Source organism: Micropterus dolomieu, linkage group LG04 (assembly GCF_021292245.1).
Source record: "Micropterus dolomieu isolate WLL.071019.BEF.003 ecotype Adirondacks linkage group LG04, ASM2129224v1, whole genome shotgun sequence".
Classification (NCBI taxonomy): Eukaryota; Metazoa; Chordata; class Actinopteri; order Centrarchiformes; family Centrarchidae; genus Micropterus; species Micropterus dolomieu.
The window spans coordinates 12,061,600-12,074,801 of record NC_060153.1 but is presented as its reverse complement, the minus strand read 5'-3'; the positions used below and the strand labels follow the sequence as shown (position 1 = coordinate 12,074,801).

Genomic DNA, 13,202 nt, shown 5'->3' with positions numbered 1-13,202 from the left:
CCTTTGTTGCGTGTGCTCTCATGTGTGTTTGATCCTTGCATATATTGTTGTGTATAGCGGCTTGCTTGTGCACTTGCTTGCTGATTTTTGTGCTTTATATACCTGTGTATACCCTGGCTTGCATGTCAGTCCATGGCTTTGTGTGTGTGTTAGATGGACCACATGCTCACACATATATGTGCATGCATTCTCTTTCTCAGCTGTTATTGCTCTGTTGTTTGCAGTGGTGACCGTATCCATAATCATCTTCAGGGTTAACTCGCACAGGGTAGCCTACACCATAACCTCTGTGCAGCTATCTAGTTTTCATTTCTGGTTTATTGTCTCCAACTAGAGCCATAGCAGAAGTGGTTCTTAGCTTGTAATGTGGAGGAAATGGGTGAACAGCCTCTCTAATTACACTTCACCCACTGACACTAATTTACATACAAACACAACCACACTCCAATCCAAACCTTCATTATCTCTGGATTTCATTCTGTAGGGCATGATATTCTGGCTGTTATATTTCATTCAAGCTCTGTTTCCCAGCACACTAACTAGAGCCGTAAAAAGGGATGTTCCCAGTGAGACTGTGACCCAAGAATGTCTAAATGTTTCAAATTCAGTGTAATTAAAAGGAACATGATACTGGTATGAAATGGTTCCTGTCTCAATGCATTTGTGTGTGTTGGTATGGGGGCCTATGTGCTTAATTGTATGTAGCCCACAATCAGCACCAAACATCCCCATCTGTGAGCTGACAGCACAACTGTGTGTCTGTCCTTCCATGGGTTCATACATATTCTCCAAACTTAGGACTCTCTCTCTCAAACACACACACATACGCACACACCACATGGACACGCACTAAATTGTCTGGCCATTACAATGTGAATGAGGGGCCCACCAGCTTCTTTGAGAAGTGTGTGAGTGAGTGTCAGTGCAAATAGGTTAGAGAGATTGATGAACTAGTAGGAAGGGAGAAGGGAACACCTAATTAAGTTAAAAACACTATGATTGACATGCTGCGCCCGGCTGATTGACATTCCACAGACATCTAAAGGGGCTGGTTCATATGTGGATGAACATAGATGAGTGTTTTTTTGAATAGTGATTATCAGAAATATCTTGCATCCATTCCCATGACTGATCCCACAATGAAAATGCAGTTTTACCCCAAATTGTTCCTCTTCTCTCTCCCGCTTTCTCCTTGAGTACTACAACTTGTGCATGGATCTAGAGAGAATCAACAAGGCGCTCCATCGACTTGCACCAGTGCGTATCCGTATGTGACATCCCTCATTCCCACACAAACTAACGGGCCACGAGCTTTTACCGGGCCCGTGATCGCTGATGCCCGAGAAAAAAGGCTGTTTGTGTCAATCAAACCGAGCCCCCTCCCCTTCTTTCCCAGCTATCTCTCCCTCTCTCGATCGCTCGATCGCCTCCACTTGTGTAGGCGCTCTTAAACCAGAGCATTTACGCACGGCAGCCAGTCGTTAACGGGCAGTCTGATATCATATCGGTGCTCCTCCGTCTTCTCGCTGCCTACACTCCACCTTAAAGTGCAGAGATTAAGTGGGCATAGTGGGGGAGAGGAGAAGACAGCGGGTGAGACGAGAGGAACTGAAAGGGAAGAATGATGAAAGGGGGGAGGAGAGCGGATCATTCCGGCTGCCCGCATCTGCTGCTCTAGTGGAGGGTAGAGAGAAAGAGAGAGAGAGAGAGGAGATGGCACAACGCTTCAGCATCCAGAACACACGGGAGTGGTGCGCCACCGAGACCAGAGCCCCGGACCCACCCGCAGCCGCAGCACACTCACCGCTCTCCCGTCAAGACTCTTCCCTGCGCGGCAGCGCCTCAGCCTCGGCGAGAGGTAAGTGGGCGAGTCGGTGCTGGTTCTTAACATAAACTTCAGCGGCAGGAAGCGGGATGTAAAACTCTCTGGAATCATCTGCTGTTAGTCTGAGTTCATCGTTCGTCCTGTTAATAATCAGGGGTGTTTAACTTGCGGGTTGCTTCCTTTTTGAATCGGGATTTAACAGCACCTAAGAATAGAGGTCTAGATTTATCAGTACTTGGTTTTTTTTTGCCTCCGTTCAATTTTTCTTAGTCTTTATCCTAAGGGTACTTAACACCACGACCGTTCACTGTGTGTAATTAACGTTACTTATTTTTGTGGCTTTCAATTAGGCTATAATATTGCAGATGAGTACATCTTTAATTAGAATTAGTTTGAATTAGAATGTTTAAATGGTTCAAAACTTTTCAAGCAGCGTTTCACAAAATGCATGAATTTGTAGGAAAAACAAACTTAGCTTTCTTCATATTGCATGATTTAAAATAACATGGGGAGTTTATTAAAATGTCAGAGGAAAACTTGAGAACCATGTGAAGTCTCTTGTGACAATTCCAGCGCCCTCTTGTGGTTCCTTATAGTGAGACACACGCATACCTCTAGTAACAGGTTAAAACACTCACCTATATAGTTCAGACACTCAGCTTTGGTCAGATTTAATGGTTTTCCTGATTTTCTCAAAACACCAACCTTCTTTAAGGCAGAGTTAGTGCAAATGGTAAGTGTCTCTTATCTTGGTACAAGAGTCAATTTGTTCCACATTTGTCATATGTAATAAAATGCCAATTAAGATGACACGCATTTTTTCCTACAAGAAATTACTACTCTGTGTTGGCTATAAAAAAAACTGTTAAGAGTTCATTTCCTTCTCTTTCTCATTTTCTGGTATCATATTTACGGATTAAGGCTGGCGTCCCTTTTCTATGACCTTCTCCTCGCATGTGCTCTGTCAAGGCAAGGAACAAGGAGAGAAAGATGGGGGAATGTGAGGAAAGACTACTGATATTCAAGCAGACAGAATGAGAGAAAGAGGGGTGTAGAAAGATAGAGAGAGAGGGAGAATGAGGCGTAGAGAGAAAAGAGAGAGAAAGAGATGCTGTGGGATCTTTTCTTCTCCCCTGGCTCCCGGCACATACATTAAGATGCTAATCCTGGTCTTTTTTGTCTCTTTCTATAATTCATTGCATTTTGTTCCTCTCTCTGCTCTTTTTCTCTGTCTCTTATTCTTGCACTTTTCTCTTGCTCTCCATTTCCTCTGTACTGTCATGGGCTCCCCCCAGATTAGTGCTCTTGGCAAAAGGATTTCAACTCTAATTTTGTGGTATTTCAGATGATTAGGTTCAGAAATAGGACAGAAGTGCACAGAGTTTGGCGCAATTAGAGGAATCCTCTGCAGAGCTTTAAGGGACTGATTAGTTGAGCTCCCATCCACCTTCCCACATTGCTACATTAACACACAACCAGCTGTTGTTTATTTGTGAGGATTGACTTTTGTGTTGTGTTTGTGCGTTTAACTGTGGGTTGGTGTGTGTGTGTGTGTGTGTGTGTGTGTGTGTGTGTGTGTGTGTGTGTGTGTGTGTGTGTGTGTGTGCCAGAGGTTGGATAAGCCCTAAGGATGTAAGTTGTTTTCAATCAGCTCTGTAGTTACCAGCTGTGCCCTCACATTCCCCAGGGTGGCACAACCTAGGTACACACACACCCACAAGCATACACAGAGAACCAATGCATAGTATTCAACCTTGCCCAGCAAATTCACTCTTTCTTCTTTTCTCCTTGTCCCCTTTCTCTGCAGGCATTAATCATCACTCGCTCCGTATGTGCATGTGATTCCTCTGTGAGGATTGAAAGGAGAGCACCTCGACTGTGTTTACTCCGTGAAGACCTTTGTTCCCCGACGTCTAGCACAGCTCCCTTCTCCACCTGCCATGGTGACATGACACACCCCTGCGTGGCTTTTGCTCCTTTCTCACACACATAGACAATCTCTTGAGCTCGTCAGACCCCCTAAACTTGTGCACACACTCTTCTAGGCACCAGCAAACTAAAAAAGTCATCTCCTCCTAAGCACAACACTTGCCCCACTTCACGATGACGGTGGCCGTGCGATTCCGTCGCCACTTACGTAGGCTCTTGCTCCTGCTGGCCTCCTGCTGTTTCCTCTCCCTCCTCCTCTCTGCTTACTTTCTGTTTACGAACTCCTCCCCTTCCATGCAGATTGGACAATCCCCCGAACCTGCCTGCTCCCAGCCGCTCTCCATGTCCCCGTACCATCAACTTCCGTACCCGTACCCTCCTAACCCCCCACACACAAATGTTCACACTGACCCGGTGGTGCTGGTGCTTGTGGAATCCCAGTACTCTCAGTTGGGTCAGGACATTGTGGCTATATTGGAGTCTGCGCACTTCCAGTTTCGCATGGAGATCGCCTCAGGGAAGGGCGACCTTCCGCCACTGACAGAGAAAGGACGTGGCCGATATACACTCATCATTTATGAGAATTTATTGAAGTATGCACATGCAGACACATGGAACAGACAGCTATTGCATCAATACTGTACTGAGTACAGAGTGGGCATCATAGGTTTCTACCGCTCCACTGAGAACTCCCCACCTCTCCTCAAACTCCGAGGCCTCCCGCTGGTGCTCAGAACCAACCAGGCACTTTGGGACTGCTGTGTGGTGTCTAGCTCACCTCTCCTCCACCTGACCAAGCCCGGGACAGATCGAGGGGCTTTACCTGGGGAGGACTGGACCTCCTTCTCGTCCAATCACTCCACCTACCAGGCTGTACTGCATGCACGGGCCAAGGAGGGAGCAGGGGCAGGTAGTGGCGATAATCCAGGGTCTGGCTTTAGTTTGGGCCTTCAAGCAACTGTGGTGCAGGACATGGGACTCTATGATGGGGTGAGGAGGGTAATATTTGGCCAGGGACTGGGCTACTGGCTCCACAGACTCATCCTGGTGGATGCCATCTCCTACCTCACGGACAGGAAGTTTACTTTGGGTCTGGACCGGCACATACTGGTGGATATAGACGACATTTTCGTAGGGAAGGAAGGGACACGCATGAATGCCAAGGATGTGAAGGTATTGATGGGTTGGTTATGGGTGTGTGATAGTGTGTATTAGATAGAGACACAGTGGAATAGTGAAACTCATGCTGGTATCAACTTCTAATTAATGGCAGTGCAGTGGCGAAAATAAGGAATGTTTACTTATTGCAGTGTAAATCTGCAGACACCTCAGCAAACAATTGTACCTGGAGTGTATTTCAGTGTGTGTGTGTGTGTGTGTGTGTGTGTGTGTGTGTGTGTGTGTGTGTGTGTGTGATGTTTGTAAGTGCATATGTGTTGGGGTACAGCGAAAGGGTATTTATCTTAAATGGAGCTTTAGCCAGAAGTAAAGAGGCCATTTAAGGGAACAAAGACGTGGAGTAAAAGAGAGAAAGAGGAGAGATGAGAGGGAGAAAGAGAGGTAGTGAATGAGCCAGTGAAAAGATGAATGGCACTTATTCCTCTTTTCCCACGTTCCTCCTCTAAGGGAAACTAAAGGAGAGCCAGCCATGCAGCCCGCCTCTCAAGACAGCTATTGTTTCAACACACACGCTTGCATGAGCAAACATACACACACACACACATATACTTAGATGTGCATCTCCACAGATACACACTCACATGCATATAAACCCTAATTTCTGTATTTCTGAATTTAATATTTTCAAAAAGAGGGAGAAAAACATCTCAGGTTTGCTGGAGTGCAGATAAGAAGCTTTCGCACAAGGAATTTTTTACTTTGAAATCGACAGTCACATTCTCCCACTGCGTCCACACTCAGGGCCATTCAAGAGAAACAAATTGTGTTAGGTGGGTTTTCATGTCTGAGTGTGTGTGTGTGTGTGTGTGTTGGGAGGACTCTAAGACAGGCGAGATTGATGTGCATAAGCTAAACCCAGAGTCATCTGTGTGTCTTACTGCAGCCACAGGATATACAGGGCAGGTAAGTCTGTGTGTGTGTGTGTGTGTGTGTGTGTGTGTATTTGCGCCTGGGTGTTTTCTGAATCACTACTTTAGATTAGAATGTCACTTTCCGTCAATGGCTGATACCTGTCCAGTCAGGCACTGCAAACCCCCCACCCCCAAAAAACAAGCCACCTGTCTGTAGCTGAAACTTGGGGAGGAGATGAGAGGAATGGGGAGGCTGAGAAAACAGGAGGGCAGTAGGTGGTGAAGTGGAGAGGAATTCCACCCTTGAATATAAAAAAGATGCTTGTATCCAAAAAGGATAAAAGAGTGCATATTCACACACATACACACTGTCACACACAGATCACACACATACCCGTGCACGTACACATTCACAAAATGAGCACGCAAGCGCTCTCTAGTTGGAGTTTTCATTTTAAGTCTGCCTGACTCTTCAGCTTTGTAGCATAAATATACATGAGGATGAACCAGTGCCATAACAGAAGGCCTGGGAGATGGGGATGGAGGAAGAGGTGGAGAGAGGAAGATGGAGAGAGATAGACAGAGCGAGAGAAAGAGGGGCAGGAAAAGAGTGATGCCATTTGACACACTCACACTCCTTCCACATTTCCTCTCTCTCCTTCAGGATAGTAGGCAATATCAGAGAGGAAGACTAGAGGAAAGAGGAAGGAAAAGAGTTGGAAGGAGGGGAAGGTGGAGCATGGTTCCTAGGGGAAGAGCTAGCAGCTAACTTTGCGATTTCACAGAAACAAAATGCTGAAGGGAAATGGGGAAGCAGAGGAGGGGAAGTGGAGGAGCTGGAATATGTTGATTTGTAGCAGCCCTCCCCTCAGAGGTGGAGAACCTCAGGTAGAGTTGTCAGATTATAGTTTGAACAAGGCTTATTTTAAAGTGTATGCATACGTAAGCCCTGTATGTTCACAATCATGTGCATCAACCAATTTATTCTGCTGTTATCTTTCCTCAATGTCTATATATCTGTTGTGATGCAAGGATTGTTGGATTAGTAAATCCTGTTGCATAGTTTTCAGATGGGCTCATAAATGAAAGTCTTCTGGCAAAGTGCCACTGAAAAGATGTTGAAAGGATGACTCATATTAGATGACCATGTGTCAACTATACATTTAGCGTTTGGTGAAGGCGACAGCTGAAAAGATGTCTCTTCATTTTATTAAAAAAGATGAATGCTTGTGAATGCTAAATCCAAGTAATTATTTAGTCATGAAAGGAAGACGCTTGCACAAAGTGGAGTTTGTGTAAAATCACCCAGGTAACTGATGACACAACAGACATTACCAGGTTTATCTGGAAAATGACTTCAAGGCATTTAAGAACATACCATGTATGATTATGAATGACACGCAAGTTATGTGAAAATATAAATCCTCTCTCATCGCCAGTGCCTCAAAAACAGCTTATGTGTAAGACTGCATAAAAGTACGTAACAGGATCCGTTATTGATCAATTAGTAGGACAAGGCATTGCCAATGTTAGAAATCCTGTCTTACCTCTGTAAAGCCAACATTCAATCTCCTGCTCTCCCCGAGAGAAGAAGGGAGAGGAGTGAGACAGAGCGAGAGAGGCCAATTAAAATGCCTCCCTCCTTCTCTCTGCATTCTTCATTAGTCTCACCCCGCGAGTTCATCTGGTGACAAACAATACCTACACCCCCTCCTGTCTGCACACACACTCACACACGCAGCTGTATTTCCTCTATTAAAATGATTCACAGTGCGGCACCCCGCGGATGACATTTCTCAAAATGAGGGATGATGCCAGTCAAAAACTCCCGTCAATGACACCCTCGTGCCAGTGCTTGTGTTTTTTTAATTTACGTGTGTAGCTTTCCTCTTCTTCTCCACCTTGGAATTGTTGGTGTCCGGTTCTCAGCTTCAGATCCCTCTTTATCACCTCCTCCTTCCTCCCCCTCCATCATTCTCCTCTACTCACCTTCTTCCTCACCCCCCTCTCGACCGATTCATTGATCACTATCTGCGGCCTATTTGTATTCCTCCCTAAACCTCTCTCTCAACTCGTTCTCACTCTTTTCCTCCCCAAGGTGCTTTCTGAAGTGGTGTTATCTAAGTTGAGAGGACACACACACACGTGAACACATATGTTGTACATGAATTCGGAAGCAAAGACAAACTCTCTGTTTGCACATTGGGCTGCATTTACTTGAACTGACTAGATGTTAAGCGTTTGTTATGTTGCTAAAGGAAGGTAGCAGGTTCAGTGATACGCACAGGTAGCTCGTATCAACTCAGAACCTCTCTGTGTAGTTGTGATATATGCAAATTCTCCTCTTGTTTGGATGGGTACAAATTAAATTGTCCAATGATGGACTGTCATCATCTGAGAGGAAAATCCCTGCATTTTGCCCATTTTATGTTGTGGCAACCAGTCTTTTGTACTCCTGAAAAGGAATAATTGGCTAAATAAGATTAAAACATCCGTTTCCAAAGACGCAGTGGGACAGTTTTTGCAATTTCATTACTTTGTTTAATTTGGCAAGTCAAATAATTACTACTTTCATGTGAACTAATAAGCCATCAAGTGCTACAGTATTTCACCTTTATGGTTGAAGAGGAACTCTGTTTAACATCTTATCCAGCTGAGGTAGTTATTCTGCATAGTAGTGTAGTTATTCTGTGTAATGCTGCCTTGCACAGAGGAATGTATGACTGAGCAGATAATGTGGTAGGGATGATAGAAATAAAACATATAAAATTCTTTTCTATGGTGTTTTTCATGTCCTCATGATCACTTTGGTCTGGCAATGACATACATTTTAAACAAAATAAAAAGGAATTACACAAACTGGGAAATATTCCGACTTCATTGAAGATTTTTGGCTCAGCGCTTTGGAATTTATTGTGCAGTCCTACTTAGAGTTAATCTTTAGACCTCATTAAGAATGATGCATATTTGCCACTAAAGTCAATGGAAGCAAGCTTGTTCCATATCTGTTTATTACGCTGCCAAATTCTATTACATAAGTAATGAAGAAAGACATAAAGAGTGGAGAAATGATTTGCAAATAAGTGTAGAGAGATAAAGAAATGGGAGAAACAGATTTTGGTCTTTTGTTACAGAAGGCCCTAAGATAATTTTTTTTTGTCAAACAACATCATTCATTTAATACATGTCAAAATCTGGCACCCTTGCAATGAAATATTAGGTGCTGGATCTTAATGGTTTTTAAAATGACAAAGTTGAAGGTGAGAAAGAGGGCAGAGAGGAACAGGATATTGCTTCCAGCATGATGCTTCCTGACATCTCTCTTTTGCCCTCTTCTCTCTTATGTTGTTTTCTAACATAAAATACAAAAAACAGGCACCACAGTGTTATTGTAGTGAATTCTCTGAAGAAAGCATCTGTCAACAAGAAAATTATCTTAATAACTTTTTTTTGTTTAATGAACTATTTTTCAGTGCTCTTGTTTTTACTCCAAATCAACTCTGAGAATGTGGCTGTGTGCCATGCATGTTCTTCCACAAAATGAGGCAGGTTTCGCGGTCACAGCAATCACTGAAACTCAAAATCCTTTAGGGGCTGCCAAGTAGAATGTAGCGTAAGTATAGCGATGCCAAAGCAATCACAAGTACTTTGAATTCATAAGTGCAAGTGAATAGATGATTTTGTAAAAAGACTCCAAAATAAAAAGCTACTCTGACTTGAATCTAACAAGCGAGACTGGAAGTGAGACAGAGAAGGGAAGAGTAGGCAAAGGGAAGACTGGTATTAACTGGTAAAGAGCTATTCCTGCTCATCAAATAGAGATGCCTGACCCAGTTAAATTTGCTGGTCTAGTGTACACATTACATGCGCAGATACACACACATAGACACAAACACAATCACTCATGTAGATGAATCAAGAACTTTGACCTGGTTTTAAACAAGAATTAAACCCCTCAAATGTGTCTAATGTTCTTGGTTCCCTCAACCCGCTTTGAAATAAGTTCTTTTTTAATTACTTTTGTTATTTTAGATCTCTCTGCCAGGCTTAAGGCTGTGAAAAGAAAAGAAAAGAAAACAGTGCAAAGGCAAGAATGACAGAATGGGGATATGGTGGAGAGGTGGTTGGTATAAAGGGTTTGTGAAAGGCAGTGAATGCCAGCTGTCCAGATGCCTGTCTCCCATCTGTTTGAACCCCAACATCTAGCTGGCACCTTTTCCAGTGCTTACCACACACATGCAAGAACACGCGCACATATGCACACACACACACTGTCGCTCTCTCGCACACAAACTGGCAGTACATCTGACACTAGCAGTTTTAGGCAGCTGTGGGATTGGGCACAGAAATGAGGGCTATCGCTAACCGCTAATCACTTTGTGTGTTTACCTTCATCACAAGGATTGTCAAGATCTCTCACATGCTACATAGTCCCACCACCAGCTAATCCAAATCCCCTCTTCTTTCATATGGAGTATCTCTTATGGCCCATTTTAAAACCATCTCCAGCTTTATGCTGAGTATCCAGTGGACAGATTGGCTCCATATTGCTTAAAGCCCTCCATTCTCCCGGATCTGCTTCCGTTACCTTCAGAAAAACAGTAGGAGGGGACGTCATTGTCCCTCAGAGCCAGAGTTAGTTTTTGTCATATGCTCAGTGTGAGTGTTTCTGTCCAGGAAGTGCGCTTTTTATTGCAGGGCAGAGTTTGTCCCCACAGTTCTGTCTCCTCAGTAGTCCTCCCACTGCTCTCAAGTTTTGAAAGTAAGGTTTCTGAGAACAACACTCAGGTCTTTAGTTTGATGGCAGTAAACTGCCACAATTCGCACAGGGCAGTGTTTTGGGTTCACTCAGGTGTTAACAAAACACCCTGTTACCATTTCCGTGGTTATAGTATCCTGATGTGGTAGTGTTGTGTTATATTTTGCCAATGATGTGCAGGTTTTGCTACTCTATTGCCTGTTGGCAAACAAACCTTATCTCTGTTGTCTGGAGAACCTTTGGATAGGACACACACACTGAGTCACCAACATAAAATGTTGCAAATCACAAAGGCCCTTAAGCTGCCAGTATATTTCTTCAGAGGTGCTTGTCAGATAGCTGAATAGCTCCCCCCACACCTCTTCAACATTGGATTGGAAGGTCTGTTGTTGACCATTTCTGTAACTTTCAGAAACCGACAGTCTGACATTCACACAAACTGCATGCTGTGATTGGACAGATGTGCAGAGGTGAGAAAGGAACCAGGGTTTGAACTTCTCTGTCTAGCTTTCTTTTTTCATTCTTTACACATCTATTCCTGCAGCGTGTCCTGTGAACAAGAAACTGTCTGATAATATACACTATTATCCTCATATTTTAATGTTTATCATATCTCCGCCCTCTGTATGATGGCTGACTTGTGACCGTTCCGATCATGTATAAACACCTGATTTTCGACGTGACTGGACAACACATCATAAAAACTAGTTCTGTTAGAGCATAATGCGATCCTTACCAATACTCATAAACTCATGTTTTGAGTAATGCAGAAAATATTTTACTACAGCATGTTTAAGTTAAGATACAATATGAAAAGAAAATGACTAAAGTTTGAAACAGTCACCCAAAATTCTACTTTGATATCGAAACAACAAGTTAAGTTTAGCATATTTTGAAGCTCAATTCAAGTTACATTAAGTCACTATTCACTACCAATTTCCCAGAGGAACTTTCTATGAATATTAATCTGATGAAAAAGGTAAAACGATTTTGTGTTGAGAAATGAGGCTTCATTGCCTCCACCAGCATTATACTAGTACCTCAAACTGAAATGGAACCAGTAAACTAAACTGTAAAGTGTATCTATGAAATGTAGCCTATAGCTAACATTCTTTCCAACGGTTTGAAAACCACTTGCAGAGACTTGAAACTTGCTTGAGAAAGCTGATCCATCACAGTGAGCAATTTGTTGCCTGTGAAAGTTTCACAATCAGAGCTGCGGTTGTGGACAGGGAGTGTTTTGAAAAACTCTCCTTGTTATTGTGTTCTGATTTGGCTGCTGAACAACAATTTCTTTAATGAGAAAAGTTTTTAAATGTTTTTAATGCTTGCCTTTTGGTTTTCTGGATTATTCAGCGCAATATTTTCAATACTGATACTCAAGTATTACTTCCCGGATGACAGAGCATCCCCAAACGCTGCACCTAGAAGAGGTTTAAAAATGATTCTCTGCTCACAATGTGATTACTGCACAGTGAAAATATAACTGTCACAAGAAAGAGACAAAGTTGAGAAAATGTTCACTTTGATAGTAAAAGCTAAAACATGCCCCTACATGGCCATTTGTGGCTCTGAGTCACTGCCACGTCACAAGAACATTTCCTGCATGGCTCTTCTGTTTTCTGCTATGGATGTTAGGTAGCAGAATACAAATGAGGTGTTTAAACTAATATACTGCACACTTGGACACACACCTACATCGACTCGCATAAATACCAAAACACACGTTAATAATGCATTTTGACCAAGTGCATTGGGGAGTGTATATTGAGTTAAGATGCAAAGCACTCAGCTACAAACTTAATTTAATTCTTAAGTCTTTGTATCTGCACGTTTGCCTTTGCATGGATAGGAAAATGTGTGTGTGTGTGTGTGTGTGTGCGTGTGCGTGTGCGTGTAAGATGTAGAGGATGTCATAACAGAGGAGACAGGGGATCAGATTAGGGAGCTATGCACATCTGTCAGCATGCAGCCATCTTCAACACCATTAGATTAGAGCTAATGAAGACACTCTGTGCTGTGCCTGTATATTTGTTAGTTTGGGACACACACGCACACAGGAGGAGAGAGGGTGAAAAGAGAACGAAAGAGAGAGACTTCCTGGAACAGATTCCTTGCTCTGACATCAGCTGCTCAGGCCTCGTAAATTAGGCAGGGGTTCCTAGGGATCGATTAAAAGCAGCATGACAAAGATTGGTAATAGAGATGTGGCATGTAGCCCAACAGAAATAACCAGCAGACTGACATATACAGGGAAGAGTTTGATAAATAAACAAAATATTTGTGTGGGCGCAAACTGGTGAGAAGTGCAACGATAGCAAGAAGATGGGGTGGGTGAGTGCAAGAGAAAGAGCAAGGACAGAGAGTTGTAGAAAGGGAGAGGGAGCGATCTTTCCACCATGCTGCTTCAGCCTTCCTTTCAAATTAGAACAGCCCCTTCTCCTGAGAATGTGACATTTTCACAGAGCAAGCGAGGGAGAGATGAAGGGTGGGGTGGAGTGGGGATGGGCGTTGGAAGACAAATGGGGAAGGAGGGGGGCAGAGAGGCGACTGCAGGTTCTCAGAAGCGGGAAGATGGAAGAATAGAGGGAGACTCAGAGAGGGGAGAGAGAGAGAGTGAAAGAGGGCGGGGGGGGGGGGGGGGGGGGGGGGGGGGGGT

General features: G+C 43.6%; 1 protein-coding gene across 2 annotated transcripts in view; it reads left to right on the top strand.

Moving 5' to 3' along the window:
• The first annotated feature begins 1,516 nt into the window (after positions 1 to 1,516).
• Positions 1,517 to 13,202, top strand: part of ndst3 (N-deacetylase/N-sulfotransferase (heparan glucosaminyl) 3) — a 41,291-nt gene continuing 29,605 nt past the window's right edge. For both annotated transcript variants that reach the window (XM_046047995.1, XM_046047996.1), the window contains exons 1-2: positions 1,517 to 1,858; positions 3,633 to 4,927. In XM_046047995.1, the coding sequence (XP_045903951.1) occupies positions 3,929 to 4,927 (999 nt within the window). In that variant the 5' untranslated portion in view covers positions 1,517 to 1,858; positions 3,633 to 3,928. The remainder of the gene's footprint in view (positions 1,859 to 3,632; positions 4,928 to 13,202) is intronic.